The sequence below is a fragment of the Cyprinodon tularosa genome, unplaced genomic scaffold (assembly GCF_016077235.1).
Source record: "Cyprinodon tularosa strain WSP-4 unplaced genomic scaffold, ASM1607723v1 ctg158, whole genome shotgun sequence".
Lineage (NCBI taxonomy): Eukaryota > Metazoa > Chordata > Actinopteri > Cyprinodontiformes > Cyprinodontidae > Cyprinodon > Cyprinodon tularosa.
Genome location: NW_024038416.1, coordinates 641,444 through 656,469, shown reverse-complemented (window position 1 = coordinate 656,469; position 15,026 = coordinate 641,444). Strand labels below are relative to the sequence as shown.

The following is a 15,026-nucleotide window of genomic DNA, read 5'->3' as shown; positions in this document are numbered from 1 at the left end:
CAGCATGGGGGTGAGTAGAAAATGAAGGCTAATCATGTTTTGGGTGTACTATTCCTTTAAGCTACTATCCTGCAACTTTTTCATGCACCTCTTTTTTAACACACCTGGGTTGTTACCATGTTTTTGATGAGCTAAATAAGGGGGTTTAGCCTTTAGATGCATCTAAAGGTCTCAAGTCTCAGGTAGCCCCTGAGACTTGAGACTGGACTTGAGCTCCCCTGTAGCAATAAAAGTTGTGTAAGTCTGAGGAATTGACAGATCAGAGCAGGCTTTGTTCATCTGCTCCACAGCAGATTTCAATCAATTGAATTTGAAAAAATAAAACAATATAAATTTTTTTTGGGGCATTCAGAAAATAGAAATAACTTTGGTAATTATCATAATTGTAACATTACGCTCATGTGATGCCGTATCATGTTACCTTTTATCTGATATTAATGTCTGGTTTCAGCTGGTTTATTTTACTATGGACGGAACTTACTCATTTCATATGATATAATGCAAAATGTGGATTTTTATTCAGATGTGAGGTTATTCAAAGGGATTACAGATGTATTAGGGTTGTAAAAGCTTCTTGTGTAAACTCTAAGTTAATCCAAAATGGTAACATAGAGCTAGAGCTGTTTGCTTTGATTCTGAACAGAAATCCCGACTCAAATTTCAGCCGCATACCGGCTGCTGTGACCAAACTGTGAAGGATGGGAAATGCTTCATCCATGCCTCTGCAGCAGAAGGTTGCGTTCTGTTTTTAACAGGGTGGTAATAATGCTCCTTTTCCTTCTGCACAGTGAGCGTGGCCACTAACAGGCTGATAGGGGCTGTAGCAGGGACCATTCTGGCCCTGGGGGTGATTTTTGGAGGCACAGGGTGGGGAATAGAGTAAGCATCTTTAACCCTTTCACAGCTCTTCCTCCTCATAGTGGTGCCTCAGTGTGCGGGCGGTCTCGTGAGCCGGCCTGAGCCCGTGTGTGCGTCCCGGTGGCTTTGTGTTTCCTCGTGTGTTGGTGATGACCATATTAGTTGTCATGTGATTGATTGTTTTCAGTGTTGTGTGATTGATCAATGGATTCCCCTTATGCTCCTCCTCCTTCTCTCCCGTTGTCCCCCCATTATGACAAACCTCTCTCTTCATCCCCCCCCTCTCTTCTCATCGAGCCTCTCTCTTTTACTCTCAGTCGTTATGTGGTTGCTCCTGTGATCCTCTCCTTTCTGGGGCATGTGGGGCATTTAGATGAAATTGTCCAGTTAGTGGAGGCTGTGTGGTGACTGGGACCCCTTAAATTTTTTGTGCTGCTGATACTGCAGGTCACATATAGTTTGATTTATCAGCTGTCAGTCTTTTTTCAGTGATGGATACGCAGGGTCAAGTCTTCTTCACATCCTTAACAGACAAAAAAAAGATAATTATCACCTCTAACGAAAGCAAATAAATGTCAACATATCCAGGATGTTGCTTCGATTACTGGTGCATCTCGAATTAAAATATGAATAAAAAGTTTCCGTATTTAAGTAATTCAGTTCAGAAGGTGGGTTCGGGTCAAGGAGGTGGACAGAATAATGGATGGGGATTTATTAACATGACAAGAATCAAAATGAACATGAGGATTACTAACCAAACATGTGGAAGCCACAAAAAAGAAAATAAAGGAACACAGATATATAAAAATAATTAATAAGTGATTAAAAGTAAAAGAAAGAAAATACTAAATTTTGACGAAATTCAAAGTTAAACTGATCATAACAGCAAATGAAAAAGCAAACATTTCTTTTCTCAGAAATTTAGGATGTTTCCAAAGCAAATTGAAAATTTTACTTTTACTTGGATTACTAAAAAATAATATAGTGGCTCACTACCTGCTGGGGCTTTTTTTGAATGAGCAACAGAAGCCCGTTATGGAGATGATCAGGCTATGGTTCTTCTGATTTTAAGGAGCTCTAACGGCGTCCGTCAGCTCATCTTCATCACTTCCCCTTGAAAAGGCCTCCTTAGGCTTAGCCCTGTGAAGTTTAAGTCTAGCTGGTCTTCTGCATATTTGGCACAGCAATACTTATGCGTTTGTTATTTTTGAAAGGTCCCAGTAAGCATCTTCTTTAAGCTTTTTAGAGGACACATGAAATACTTCAGAATTTCTTGGCATATGGTTGTACTGGCTTTGGACTGGACCAACACCTCAGGATGTGCTTTCATACTATAACTGTAATATCTTTGGACTGGACATCAAATCACCCAGATTCTTTGCCTTCCCAACCTTCACCCAGACTTTGTGAACTTAATTTCAAAATAAAGTGTAAAATATGTCCCTTACCGTTGGACCACTTACTGAAGATTTGAGCTGATATTTAGTTGTTCAAATTCCCTTTTCTTCATATCTGGCATCCTTAGTTAAGAAGTAGAATAACACGTTTGTGTTTTAGCTCTTTAAACAATGACTACCTCAGCAGTCCCTGCATTCCATATCCCCAACAACTCTAGAGTCATCTTATGCCAATTCCTGTTGCTGGTTCACTTCTTTTCTTTACATGTTTTCCATAATCTCAACTGTCCTTGTCCTGATAGGATACAACCATAGTCATAATAATATTTAACCACAGTTTGTCCTTCCACTAAACTTTCCACTACTATCTTTAGATACAAGACTGCCCAGCTGCTTTGAAAGGGATGTTTGCTGCTTAGCTTTACAGTTGACAAGGTTGTTAGTGCCTGTGTGCCGGAGAATTCTCAAGTCAGTCATCTTCATCAGGACTGTGTAGCTAAACTAAAACTAGAAAATATAATTTCTGTATTGAGATTATGTTACATTCAAAATTTCTGAGACTTTTCCTGTGTTTTGGGGGGTGGGGGGAGGCAAACCATAGGTATTGCAAACCATAATTATACAAACTAACAACATTAAGTTAAATCGCTGTGTGAGAAAGTTTAAGTTCCAATGTTTTTGAATTGAATTACTCAAATTTGTTTACTCTTTCATTGTATTCTAATTCATTGAGATGCACTTGTACATTTAAACTACGTTACACACTAAAGGGGGTTGAAAAGCATGCAAAATACATCCTCAGATTCAATCATTTTTCTGTAATATCACTCTTGGTGTGTTTTTTATGCCATGTGAAATCCTTTTTGTGTAGTTACATGTTGCAGATACAGAAACTGTCTTTTTCCCCATAATCCTTCACAGGTCCTAGTGCCACCAATCTAATAATTGGCTCCATCGCTGGAGCCATCCTTGTGGCTGCCATAGTGCTGGGGGGGACTGGATGGGGCTTTAAGTAAGCAACACGCCGCATGCCTCTCCTGTTGTAACTCTAGCATCCCTGCTGCTTCTAGACACCAGGGTTTGAGCTCCTGCTACAGACAATGGTTCTAAAATCAAAGAAAGCATGCAAGATGCATTTGCAAGGAGCGTGTGCTTAAGCAAAGTGCAGTGGATGTTATTTATAATGCCTTCAAATATAAGAGTTTATTGCAAAAAGCTCCAGGAGGTCTGTGCATTTGTAGCAGAACCTCAAACTAATTGGACAGGCAAATATCAGTGCTTGATGTGCATGTTCAGTGAGGAAAAACAGCACTTTTAATTATTGAATAAAGTCAAAGATGTAAGTTCCAGTCTAAAGATAATTAACCTGCTGTCTTGAGCAGAAGGGGTGTTACAGACTTTAATCTAACTAAACCAAACAACTAAATTAGAAACAGAGTTCTGCAGCCACGAAAGCATGCAAAATAGCAAAGCATCATGATTATCAGTTTAAGAGAGCACCAGACAAGTGAAAAACAAGATTAAAAAAAAAGTCCAAGCACTCTTTCTGCATGTTGACTTGCTAATTTGGAGGAGGTCAGCTCATTGCACAAAGGCTGAGCGAAACTGCACATCGATCTGGTCTCGACTTTGTCGTCCTCTCATCACTTCCTTGATTTTTCTCCCAACCCGTTACTGCGTTGAGGCTGTGCCTTTTAAATGGAGTGGTGAGAGCGACAGCACAGACACAGAGATACACAAAGAGCGATAAGCCAGGACCATTTTTGTTGCCTGCAGCCTTTGTGGCATGGCTGGCCACACCCACGTGGATGGCCAGGCTCGGACCCGACCACACCAGCTGCCATTGCTGCCTGCTTCACAGACCTGGTACAGACACGGCGCACTGCACTGCATGAACAACGCACAGCAATAGTGCCACCCTGAGCTGGCTCACTATTGGAAAAAGGTGCATGACAGGATGATAGAAGCCCCACAGCAAGCCACAGTACGGGGAGGTTATGCATTACTCCTGTTGTCGTGCTCAGTGTTGTCCCACCGTTATTTGGTAGTAGTTATTGTTGCTGCTTCTGCCGCTGTCATCCTCGTTATTGTGCTTGTCTCCTCTCTCCCTCCTCCATAGAGTATATTTAATGTTAGTTTCTTCCTCCTAGATGGTTTTGTTTAGAGTGGAACAATGTCTTACCCATCTAAACTGGTAAAGAGTCTCCCACACGGTATTGTGGAAACTGATGTTGCACGAATAAACGGGTCAGTACTTGTCTGCAAAAAAAGAAAATGTAGAACAGAAGATGTTCATATTCAAAAACCATCATAAATTATTTTTACTGTTGCCTTTGAAAGCGAGAGTCAACAACATCTCAGAGAACAACATTTAAACAGTCAGAGATTATGGCTGAGGGTTTAGGATTTAAAGTCTTCAGTGTATGGTACATTACAACACAGTTTTTTGAAAAAACTATTCATACACATTAATAGCTAAAAGGAAAAAAAAATACTGGTTTTTACACTTGAAATCTAAAAAATTAGCAAATATTTGAGTCTGAGTCAGACTGGATAGAAAGCAGCTGTACTGCTTCATCTTTGAGTCATTTTTGGCACTAGTAAACTTTAGTCTCAGTAACCTGGCAGGATAATAATCAGACGATAAAAAGAAAAAATACATGCAGAAAGTCCAAGATTAAGAGTTGAATCTGTCAAGGCTCAGAACAGAAGACCCAGTAATCAAGGCAGGCAGATTTCTCAAAAAGACTTTATTAAAAAATGGCGGATCTGCAGTAACGTAAAGACGTCTCAGACAGGAACCTCTGCACGGGGAAAACTTAGCCTAGTGACCAATTTAATCTTACGGAGGATGATTACCAATGTGTGAGTCACTAAACTGGTCTTAAAGTTCTGTCCGTGTCCAGAGGAAGAGGTAGATTCCAGCTGAACAGCTGCCAACATCACGCAGCGAACACTGCCCAGAGAGTTCCAGACGCTGAAGCCTTGAAGACTGCAGAACTGGAATGAGGACAGATCCAGGCAGACAAAGGAAGGCAGGGCAATTAAAGGGTGAGGCTAAAGCCGGTGTCAAAGAGGTTCACAGAAGATCAGAGATCTGAAGACGCACAGAAGGGAAATTCATGTCAGTGTCATGAAGCAGATCCAGTTTCGGTCAACAGGCAAAATCCACCAGGGGTCCGAAGACAGGTCAGACAAACAGATCAGAACAGGAACAGGCAGGTTCAGAGGTCCAGAGGCAGAACAGGTCAGGATCAGGCAATCAGAACACAATCAGGTGACCTCTCACCAAAGGCCCAAATAATCTGTCACCGATGACTGGAAGCAGTTGATCCAGATGAGTTGTGTTGAGAAAGGAAGACTAACTCCAATGTAAATATACATTACAAACATTCGTGTTATTGCAAATTGATTTATAACATCACAATGTAGCTCTGGCTGTGTTTTTAGGGCCTTAATCCATTAATTATCTCTGTTCAAACTTAACTTGATGGGGAATAGAATACGAGGTATGAATACCATTGGTTTTATGTAAGCCACTGTCCTTCCCTCACCATAAATTGAGACTTCAAGGTTTGGGACTATAAATACTTCTGTCCGCTTGCAGACAAGGCTGACCTGGTCAACATGGACAAGCCTCTCCTGACTTCTATTCTGTAACAGTGCTTGCTGGGAACACTTTCATTCATCACTCTTTATCATAACGTACCAAAATCCTCTTTTCAATTTAACATCTGCACCTCTGTAAGCTGCAGAGTCCAGTGAGGCTGCATGTCCACGTTGCACTAAATGTGTTGCAGAAATGCTTGTAGATGTCACTGACTGCTATTCTTTTTTATCTCCATATAAGAAATGTGAAGAAGCGGCGTTACGACCCCAATGCCCAGGCCATTTAACTCGAGGAGAGGTGGCTGTTGTGGACGGACTCCTCCGAGACTTCCTAGGTTGGCTACTTGACAGCTGGACTGCACTTACTGCTGCTGACTTTTTTGGCATTAGATTTACTTGAAAAAGACATAGTGGACATTTAAGAAAAATAAATAAATCTCATTGTAGTGACATAAAAAAAACGCAGCCTTTTTAACTCCACATGTACCTCCCTTCCCTTTTTCCTTTTAGTGCCAGTGCACAGGCGTTCAGGTGGAATCCCCATCTTCTCACCTTGCATGATGTTACTACACACAAGGTGTGCTGCTTGCTGGCCCTCCTTGGCATGAAAAGCCCTCTCCTTAGGGCTCGGCATGGCTAACAAAGCTATTCATATGGCGCATAGAAAAACATACAAAGACAAAAAAAGGACTTATTTTTTGCAGGAGAAAGCCTGGTTAAAAACCAAATGCTGGAAAAAAAAACAGTTTAAACTTAATTTCCTGTTTAAGGTTCTGCATGTGAGGACAATGCAGACCAATAAAGGAACAGGCCCACATGAAAATGCACACTGATAGGGAGGTGGTATTACTAATCAACTGCTTGTTTCATGATGACCTTAGCTGCTTTATTTTTCTTTTTATCTTGGCATCTTTTTACAGCAGACATAACTAAACAAAAACAGAAGACAGGCTTGTTTGATTTAGGTCAGACGGAGGAGAAACATGTCAGATTTAGAGGGATCCAGACTAGTCTCCTCTAGCAAGATCTCCCCCCCCATGAAAATTTGCTAACGGTGACTCAGAAGCCAAAGAATTAATCACCTGAACAGATGGATGTTGTTGCACACAGAGCACTTTCCTTCCCCCTCTGTCTGCAGCCAGTGGTGCCTCCCCCGCCCCCACTGGTAAGGGCATGAAGTCCATCCATGCAGCAGGCCTTTGCCTTTCCAGCCAGGTCATCATCAGCACCCACCTTACTGGCATTAGTCCCTTTTGCTCTCATAAACTCCTGAGTAGGAATCAAGTTTGGCTCTTCTAAAGAAGCTGCATGCTAGCAATCACTGTAGTGGGCTTATAAATCTATATGGGAGTCCCCTAAAAAAAAAAATCTGCAAGAAAAATATGCTACAAGAGATAGGAGCATGTCAACAACCTGAACATTTAACTTTTATTTACTATGCAAAGAGAGATATTGCACAAAGAGTATGGGTAATAGTGACATCAATGTAGACTTGGAATTGCATAAAAAAGCGGATTACTTTTTTCTATTTGGCCTCTGAAACATCTTGTTTCGTTTGCTTTAAACAGGGTGAGCAAAAACAAAATATTAAAAACAACTTTTAAAAATATCAAAGTCCATATTTCTAGCATAAAGCGAGAGAGCACCCTTTTACATTTGTGAAAATGTAAGTCATTTCTTATGTGTGTGTGTGTGGTTTTTTCCCCCAAAACCGTTTAAATTTTTTTAACCACCCACTCACAGACAAGCAGACTGCATGGAGCCTGTGCGTAACGAGGCCCGAACAGTTTCATCATGCAGGACCATCATGGTTTTAAGAACAGCTGTTGTTGGTGTGTTCCAGGTGCTTCCAGAAGCACCGGCATTATTGTGACCCTTCTATGTTACTCATCGTCTTCTGTCCCTCTCTCAATGCATCATGTACAGTTGGATCCATTAATAAACTACTGACAAATTTTAACCGAGCTGTTGTTTTTTGTGTGTGTATGTGGTTGATGTTGACATAAACATTTGCAAACATCTGTTTCAGTGTAATTTATCCAGAGGTGGCAAGTAATGAAGTACAAATACTTCATTACAGTACTTAAGTACACTTTTTACGTATCTATGCTTTACTTCATTAATTATTTTTCTTCCTGCTTCTGACTTCTACTTATTACATTTTCACACAAGTATCTGTACTTTTTATTCCTTACATTTGTAAAACAAACGTTAATCGTTACTCTTGTCTTCAGTTTAGTGTTTATAAATAATTATTTCACGTCACGTGCGCCATCCACATCTAGTGAAAACTAGTGTAATTGGATGAGTCCTATAACGCAAACACTCATTGGTTAGATAAAGGTAATCATCAGAAGCAAGCAGGTGTTCTAACTGCAAATGCGAATTGTCTATGCCATGCTACGAGGTTGGATTCAGAAAAAGATGTTGAAATGTCTCAAAGGTCAGACACAAGCAAGAATGTATTGGGAGATGGAGACCAATAAGACCTCCCTCATCCTTGGTCCTATCTCTAAGAATTTTTCAAAATAGTTAAAAAGTTTAGCTTTCGGTTCATATAGGCACATCTGGCTGTTTTTTTAAAGGTTACTTTGTACTTTTATACTTTAAGTAGTTTTTGGAGCACATACCTTTTCACGTTTACTTAAGTAAAGAGGTCAAGTCGATACTTTGACTTTTACCAGAGTGTTTTTAAACTGCAGTATCTATACTTCTACTTAAGTAAAAAATGTGTGTACTTTTGACACCACTGAATTTATCTATGTGTTAACTGGTGAAAGAGACGTTTTAGGACCGCTTTGTAAAGTTGTATTTTATATTAGTTATTTTCTAACATATTTACAATATTTGTTTTCTGATCATTTGATAGTGTTAAAAATAATGTTTGTTTTTTTTTCTTACATAAAATCTTAATAAAGAAGCTTTTAAAATCCATTCCGATATGGTGGCATGTCATTTTTTTCTTGATAACTCTGGATAAGATGCTTTGCTCATTAAAAGCGGCTGCCACAGGGTAAACTAACTCAGCTACCGAACCGGTTTGAGCTGTTGGAATTAGCATAAATAAACACTTTAAATACTCAAAGTTTTTTTTTTTCTTTTTTTTTTTTATACATTTTCTAAGTTAAGAAATCTATTTAAGTTAATAAATCAAATCACTGCTTGGTACCACATATTATAAATTAAAATAGCTAATAGTCTACTGATCTAACGTACAGTATGCATTCAATTCTTAGCTAAATGTTTTGGTAAAATCTGTGACCCAAATTAAATAGTTGATGAATTTACAATAAAACCATCAATATACAACCTCTGTAAGCATTACTGATACATTAATACATACTAATTTTTTTAAGCTTCTGAACCAATGTAGCATTAGTCTTTATAACCTTTTCAACAATCAAACGGAGTCAAATCTATAAAGAAAAATTAACATCATTTACTAAAAGGCATCACCAGTTGGAACTTTAACAAGTTTTATAAGTTTGTTGGGCTACAGACATTTTGAATTGAAAAAGCTTCCTGGATGGGTAGTAAAACGTCTTCAAACTTGGAAAAAAGGTCCAGTGGTTTGTTTGTTAACTTTTTTTTTACTTTTTTGGAATGACTATGACAGGTTTTAAAGGTATTTTTAGAATCAGTGTAGAATTGGTTCCTGGTTGTTGGACTGCACTGCATTTCTAAAATATAAATATGAAGTTGAAAATGCATTTAAAGTTGTGGTTTACTGCTCAAAGTTTCTCTTTGGAAGCGACTTTCATGCTGCCTTAAAGTTTGTTCTGACAAACAGCCCTGATCCTAATCAGATTAAATAACTGCATCCACTTTAACTATAAGGTTTGTGGTGATATTCTCTGAGTCAGGGAACCTATATCCACATGCAGAGTCTAAACTGTGCAACTAAAAACAATATTTTGTCTCACTTTCAACAAATTCTGAAAATTTAGACCTATTTAATGTTCTGTCTTTTTTCATTATATATTTTAGAATGGTGCAGTATGGAGCCCCCTCTTTTTTTGGAGCACGCCACAACTGTAATCTGCAGACCAGCAAAATGTGACACCCAATAGAAGAACGGAATAAATAGAAAAAAGAGGCAGTAAAGCTGAGCCTTAAGGAAAACCAAATCAGAGGGGAGTAAAGGGAGCTTCACATCCCCCACTCCTGTAACTCAATGAAAATATACTCATTAATAAAACATGGGTTTAAGGCTTTCCTGTCTAAAGACAATAAATTTAAAACATTTATCTTAACTCAGCAAGAAAATACTCATTATTTATCTATTTGTAATAATTTTCCAGCAGAAATTACTCCTTTGTTTCTTCAGTTTTTAAACCCAATATTGTAATCACCCAAATAATATAATGGATTTCATACCTCATAATGATTGTGTGAATTATTTTAAAAATAGAACAACAACAAAAATCAATAATAATGATAATGAAGACAATAGCTAATGAATCTAGAATACAACTGGGATTAATGGTCAGTTTGATACTTAAGAATCTTCAGTCTGCTTAAGCTGCAGCTAAAGAAATGTTAAAAACATGCAGAGTCAGGATGAGCAGATCGTATTTAATTATTGCCATTTAGTGTCACAGGACTTAGTTATTCGATATGGGATGAGGACAATAACCTGTTTATGCTCTAAATACAAAAACTCCTGGCTCCCTGCTGGGAGATCTTCAATAATAACACAACATTGAAATGTTGTGTTATTATTACATGAAAGACATGTAAATCTGAAAAGAAAAACTCAATCACTGCATTTATTATTATTTAATGTTCTCATATCTTGCATCAGTTAAACATATAATGATTTACTATTCAGGCGAATAGTTAATTAGCTGCTATAAGTGATGTTATTTTAAATACCTCCTAAATAAATAATATTTTATGGTTACAGAATATAAAGATTAAACTATAATATTAAGGAACATTTTTTAACCTTTTCAAAGCTTTAAGAAATCTGGGCTGTTGGTCACTGGTTTTGCTGCCAGTTACTGGTCTATTGCATGGAGTGGATGGAATAATAGTAAAAAAAAGGAATACATACTAATTCTTCACCTTTTCCCAAAACCAGCAGCTAGTTGAGGAGTGGTGGCCTAGTGGTTAGGGCAGAGCTTGGAATCCTGAGGTTCTGAGTTCAAACCCCACTCCCACAGATTGCCACTCTGGGTCTCTGAGCAAAGACCCTAAACCCCACACTGCTCCTCGGTGTGCCCCACGATGGCAGCCCACTGCTCCCGAAGGATTGGATTAAATGCAGAGATAAATTTCTCCATTGTAAGATCAATAAAGTTCAATCATTATCTGAAAGTTGGTAGCTTCCACTCAATAGTGGAAATTGTTTTGGTACGGATAATGCTGGCTAATATTAGGCTTTTAGGACTTACTTTTCAAAGCTCCACAGGCATTCCTAATACAAAATTGGAGACTGTTATTATAAGACAGGTTCTTGGCACAAAATTAATCAAATAGCCAATAAATGACCCTTGTTTTCAAGAAGAAGGTTAAAAGCTCAGCCAGAATTTAGCCAGAACGATCCCTGCAAAAAAGTTTGTGGTATAAATGAATTTTCTGAGAGAACTCTGAGCAAATATAACTGGGTTATATGAATATATTGGAAAAAAAAATTTAACTCAAAAACAGACTCAGAAGAACAAATACAGAATCATATTAAACCCATGCATATAGGTTTTTTTTAACCAATGCACCTTTTTGTCATATATCCCTCCATAAAAAAAATCACAAAATCATCCACATTCATTTCTCTGATCACTTTTTTTTTTCAATTTTCCACCTTAGTGTGACGGATAGTTTCAGCTTCTGATAATTTAATATAAAAAATGTTTTATTTTTTTTCCCTATGTAATTGGCATGGAAATAGTCCAATGGGAATGATAAAAAAAAGTACAGAAAATAAGGTTCTTGTTGCTTCCTTTATGCTTTTTAACATCATGTTTGTTTTTTCGGCATAATATGTCCCTGGTTTAAAAGTTCTAATTCATCCGTAGCAGTGGAAATGCTGTGAAGCCAACTTCTATGCATCATCAGAGGAATTGAATGAATGAGTAAGACATCCATTCAGTACATTTACTGTCGGCCCCTCACTGTGACAATAATTACATTGGAGATGAGGTATGCATGTGACATTTCAGTAAAAGCATATAAAACCAAATCTGCCACTTTCTGAACACTATTTTGAAAATAGTTTGTTTTACAGACGGCAGGGCAGAGCAATTTATAAGGTTAGACTACTTATGTTTTCTGCAGATGCCTTGGTTTCTTGGTTTACGTTAAGCAAAATCTTGCTGTAAGGCTCTTAATAAACACAGTGCCAATTACAAAGATGTGGTTTTTATAATGGGAGGCAGACAATGGCTAAATATGGTTTAATTAAAGTCAACTTTTACGAACGTGGGATGTTGATAATCCCATTGTTTATAATCCCAGGGATGAGTTTATTGTCACATATCCATCAATCCAACCAGACAATTTAGCGCTATGTAGACTGCAGTTTATATTTCCATGCTTTTTTATATAGGTGATCTTTTTTTTGTCTTCCATAAACGTTTTAATGTTTGAAAAAAATCTATGGCAGACAAAACTACTTATTAAAGTAAAAACAATAATAACACAAGAAGCTGCTTTTTGCAGAGGAGGGAGGTAGTGACGTCATTTAAGACTAATACAGGTATTTGTCAAACTCCCATTAACGCCAAAGCCCAGGCTGTTAAGCCAGCAGAGGTGGTAAGTACTTTTTTATTGGGAAAAAAATGGTTGGTTTGCTTTAGAAATGGTATTTTATGGCACATTATTAAAAAAGAAGAAGCACAAGCGCTGTTTTTTAGCTTTAAATTTATTATTAATAATTTTCATTCATAGATTTTATTTATTTTTAATTTTTAACTTCTTTCTAACTTATTTCTACAGAAAAAAAAAAAAAAAAAAAAAAAAAAAAAACATCCGACAGGTGCCAGTTTATCTTCCAGTGGAGATGATCCCGGTTCTGTTTCACCTAACCCCAGCCACAGTGTTTGTTCTGGCCTGCATGTCAGCGGTACCGCTGCGGGGCCACAAGCCTCCGCAGGTGGACCCGCTGACGGCCCACCGGGCTGACCCGCAGTGCTGGGACTCCTCTTCCTCTCTGCTGCTGGAGATGCGCTCTCCGAGAATAGCCGACTCGGTGCCCGCCTTCTGGGACCTCATGGGGACCCTCCGGTCCTCAGAGAACGGGAAACACGCGGCGCTGTTCTGGGACCTGGCCCGGGTGTTTTGGGGGATCTATGCGGACTGTGTGATGTCCAGGAGCCACGGCCTGGGCAGGAGACACGTCACCTCTGAGCGCTCCGTCATTACTGACAGTAAGCGTGCTCCTTTCTTATAGCCTCATTTGAAAAGGTTTTAGAAAGTATAGTTAAAGAAAAGAAAAGAAAAAACTAAAAGATTTTCATATAGAACATTTTAACACCCTTTTATAATTAATAAAATACAATTTATTTTCAAAGCTCCACACTTTTAAAAGGGACAATTTAGAAATTATATGCAAAGACTTAAAGTGACAAAAGATCATTTATAAGAGCAAAGTATATTAATTAATCTATATTATTGCACATTTTTCAACTCTTAATATATATTCATATAGATAGATAGATAGATAGATAGATAGATAGATAGATAGATAGATAGATAGATAGATAGATAGATAGATAGATAGATAGATAGATAGATAGATAGATAGGTTATTGTATTATATTATTAATTAAATATGACTTATTTTAATAAAAAATGAAGATTGACAAATCCTATAACACTAAGTATGTATTTAATGCATGGGTTTTGAGACCTCTACATCATCGGTGTGATTTCCTTTCTTGTAGAAGCTGACTGAAACATTCAGACAGATGTAGTGTACAAAAAACATAGGATAAATGTGTACAAAAATGCTTTATGTATCGAAATGTATACAAATAATTCATTGAATTTGAGTTATCAACAATTTGATGTTTTCTTAATTTATATTATTTGTCAGAATCTTTTAAAAAATGAAAATTTTCTGACAATTATTTCATATAATTCCTTGTATAGACAGACAGACAGTTTTGGATCTAGCCGTAATTCCAACAAATTTTGCAACAAATTTGGAAAAAAGAAAAACCCATCCCATATGACTGAGCATCTTGTTTTTCCTGTAGAATGAAACTTGAATGCCATAAAGGTGTTGGAAGTCCACCTAGAAATCCCTCTGGACTCCTAATTAGGGATAATATTTTGGGACTTTCCATGTGTCTATAAATAACACCTTCCTTAATGACTCGTGGTTCTCCCAGGATTTATACCTGCATTTAAGTTTTTCAGTTTTCATTAACTTAACATGAAGCTAGAACTATTGAGAATATGAATCTCTCTTTGGGGAACAAGTAATTTATTTCTGTGAATGTGTTAGTATAAAAACATTTATATTGATGCCTGTTGCAGCTTTTACTCTTACTGTGTTTATCCCTCACAGAGTCCTTTAGGTTCAACAGCTCGAAAGAAAACTCCTGGACAAAGCTTACTGTCAGAGTGAGACGCAGGGGACACATCAAGACCCTGAGGACTGAACCCAAATAAAACCCATCACAAATGTTTGGATATGTTTGCTGGAAAATCTATGTCTTTACTTCACCCCATCTTTGTGTTACCCCTGCCTGCAGTTAAAGGAGACCCGCAGTGCATCACAATTTACCTCATAGTTTTCTCAATATCACACTCAATATCACAATTAATATCCCCTTTTTTCATGTAAATGTGTGTACATATATATACTGTAAATATGTCTTGATAAAAGATTAGATTTTATTTTGTTCAAATTTAGGCTGTCATGTGTAAAAGGGTGAAGGATTTTGATTTGCTAAGGAAAAAATAACAAAAAATCAACTTTGCTTGTTCATTTCTGGTAAACTATATGTTCAAATATCAGAAATGTACTATATATACCACAATAATAATGATATTGATGTTTTATTAAAATTTATTATAGGGTGGTTTGTCTGTGCTTTGCTGATAACGACTTCTTAAAACTTTAACAGTTTTCTAATTTAGAGCAGAAGCAGAGAAGGAGATTATGAGGACAACAGGACTCCCCTCTGACATCATCACACATAACCGTAGGGAAAG

At 37.6% G+C, this 15,026-nt stretch overlaps 2 protein-coding genes across 10 annotated transcripts in view; both read left to right on the top strand.

Annotated features, from left to right (window-relative positions):
- Positions 1-7,824, top strand: part of LOC119780253 (disintegrin and metalloproteinase domain-containing protein 23) — a 40,932-nt gene extending 33,108 nt beyond the window's left edge. The window contains exons 25-28 of one of the 9 annotated variants that reach the window (XM_038280216.1): positions 3,177-3,267; positions 3,940-4,121; positions 6,106-6,199; positions 6,375-7,824. In XM_038280216.1, the coding sequence (XP_038136144.1) occupies positions 3,177-3,267; positions 3,940-4,121; positions 6,106-6,113 (281 nt within the window). In that variant the 3' untranslated portion in view covers positions 6,114-6,199; positions 6,375-7,824. Of the gene's footprint in view, positions 1-788; positions 880-3,176; positions 3,268-3,939; positions 4,122-6,105 lie in introns of all 9 variants that reach the window. The other 8 variants (XM_038280215.1, XM_038280218.1, XM_038280220.1 and 5 more) reach the window with 8 other exon arrangements.
- Positions 7,825-12,839: 5,015 nt separating this feature from the next.
- On the top strand, positions 12,840-14,558 carry LOC119780237 (protein FAM237A-like). The gene is made up of 2 exons (XM_038280189.1): positions 12,840-13,231; positions 14,377-14,558. Exons 1-2 carry the CDS (start codon positions 12,865-12,867, stop codon positions 14,478-14,480), a joined length of 471 nt encoding a protein of 156 aa, XP_038136117.1. The 5' UTR covers positions 12,840-12,864; the 3' UTR covers positions 14,481-14,558.
- Positions 14,559-15,026: the final 468 nt, after the last annotated feature.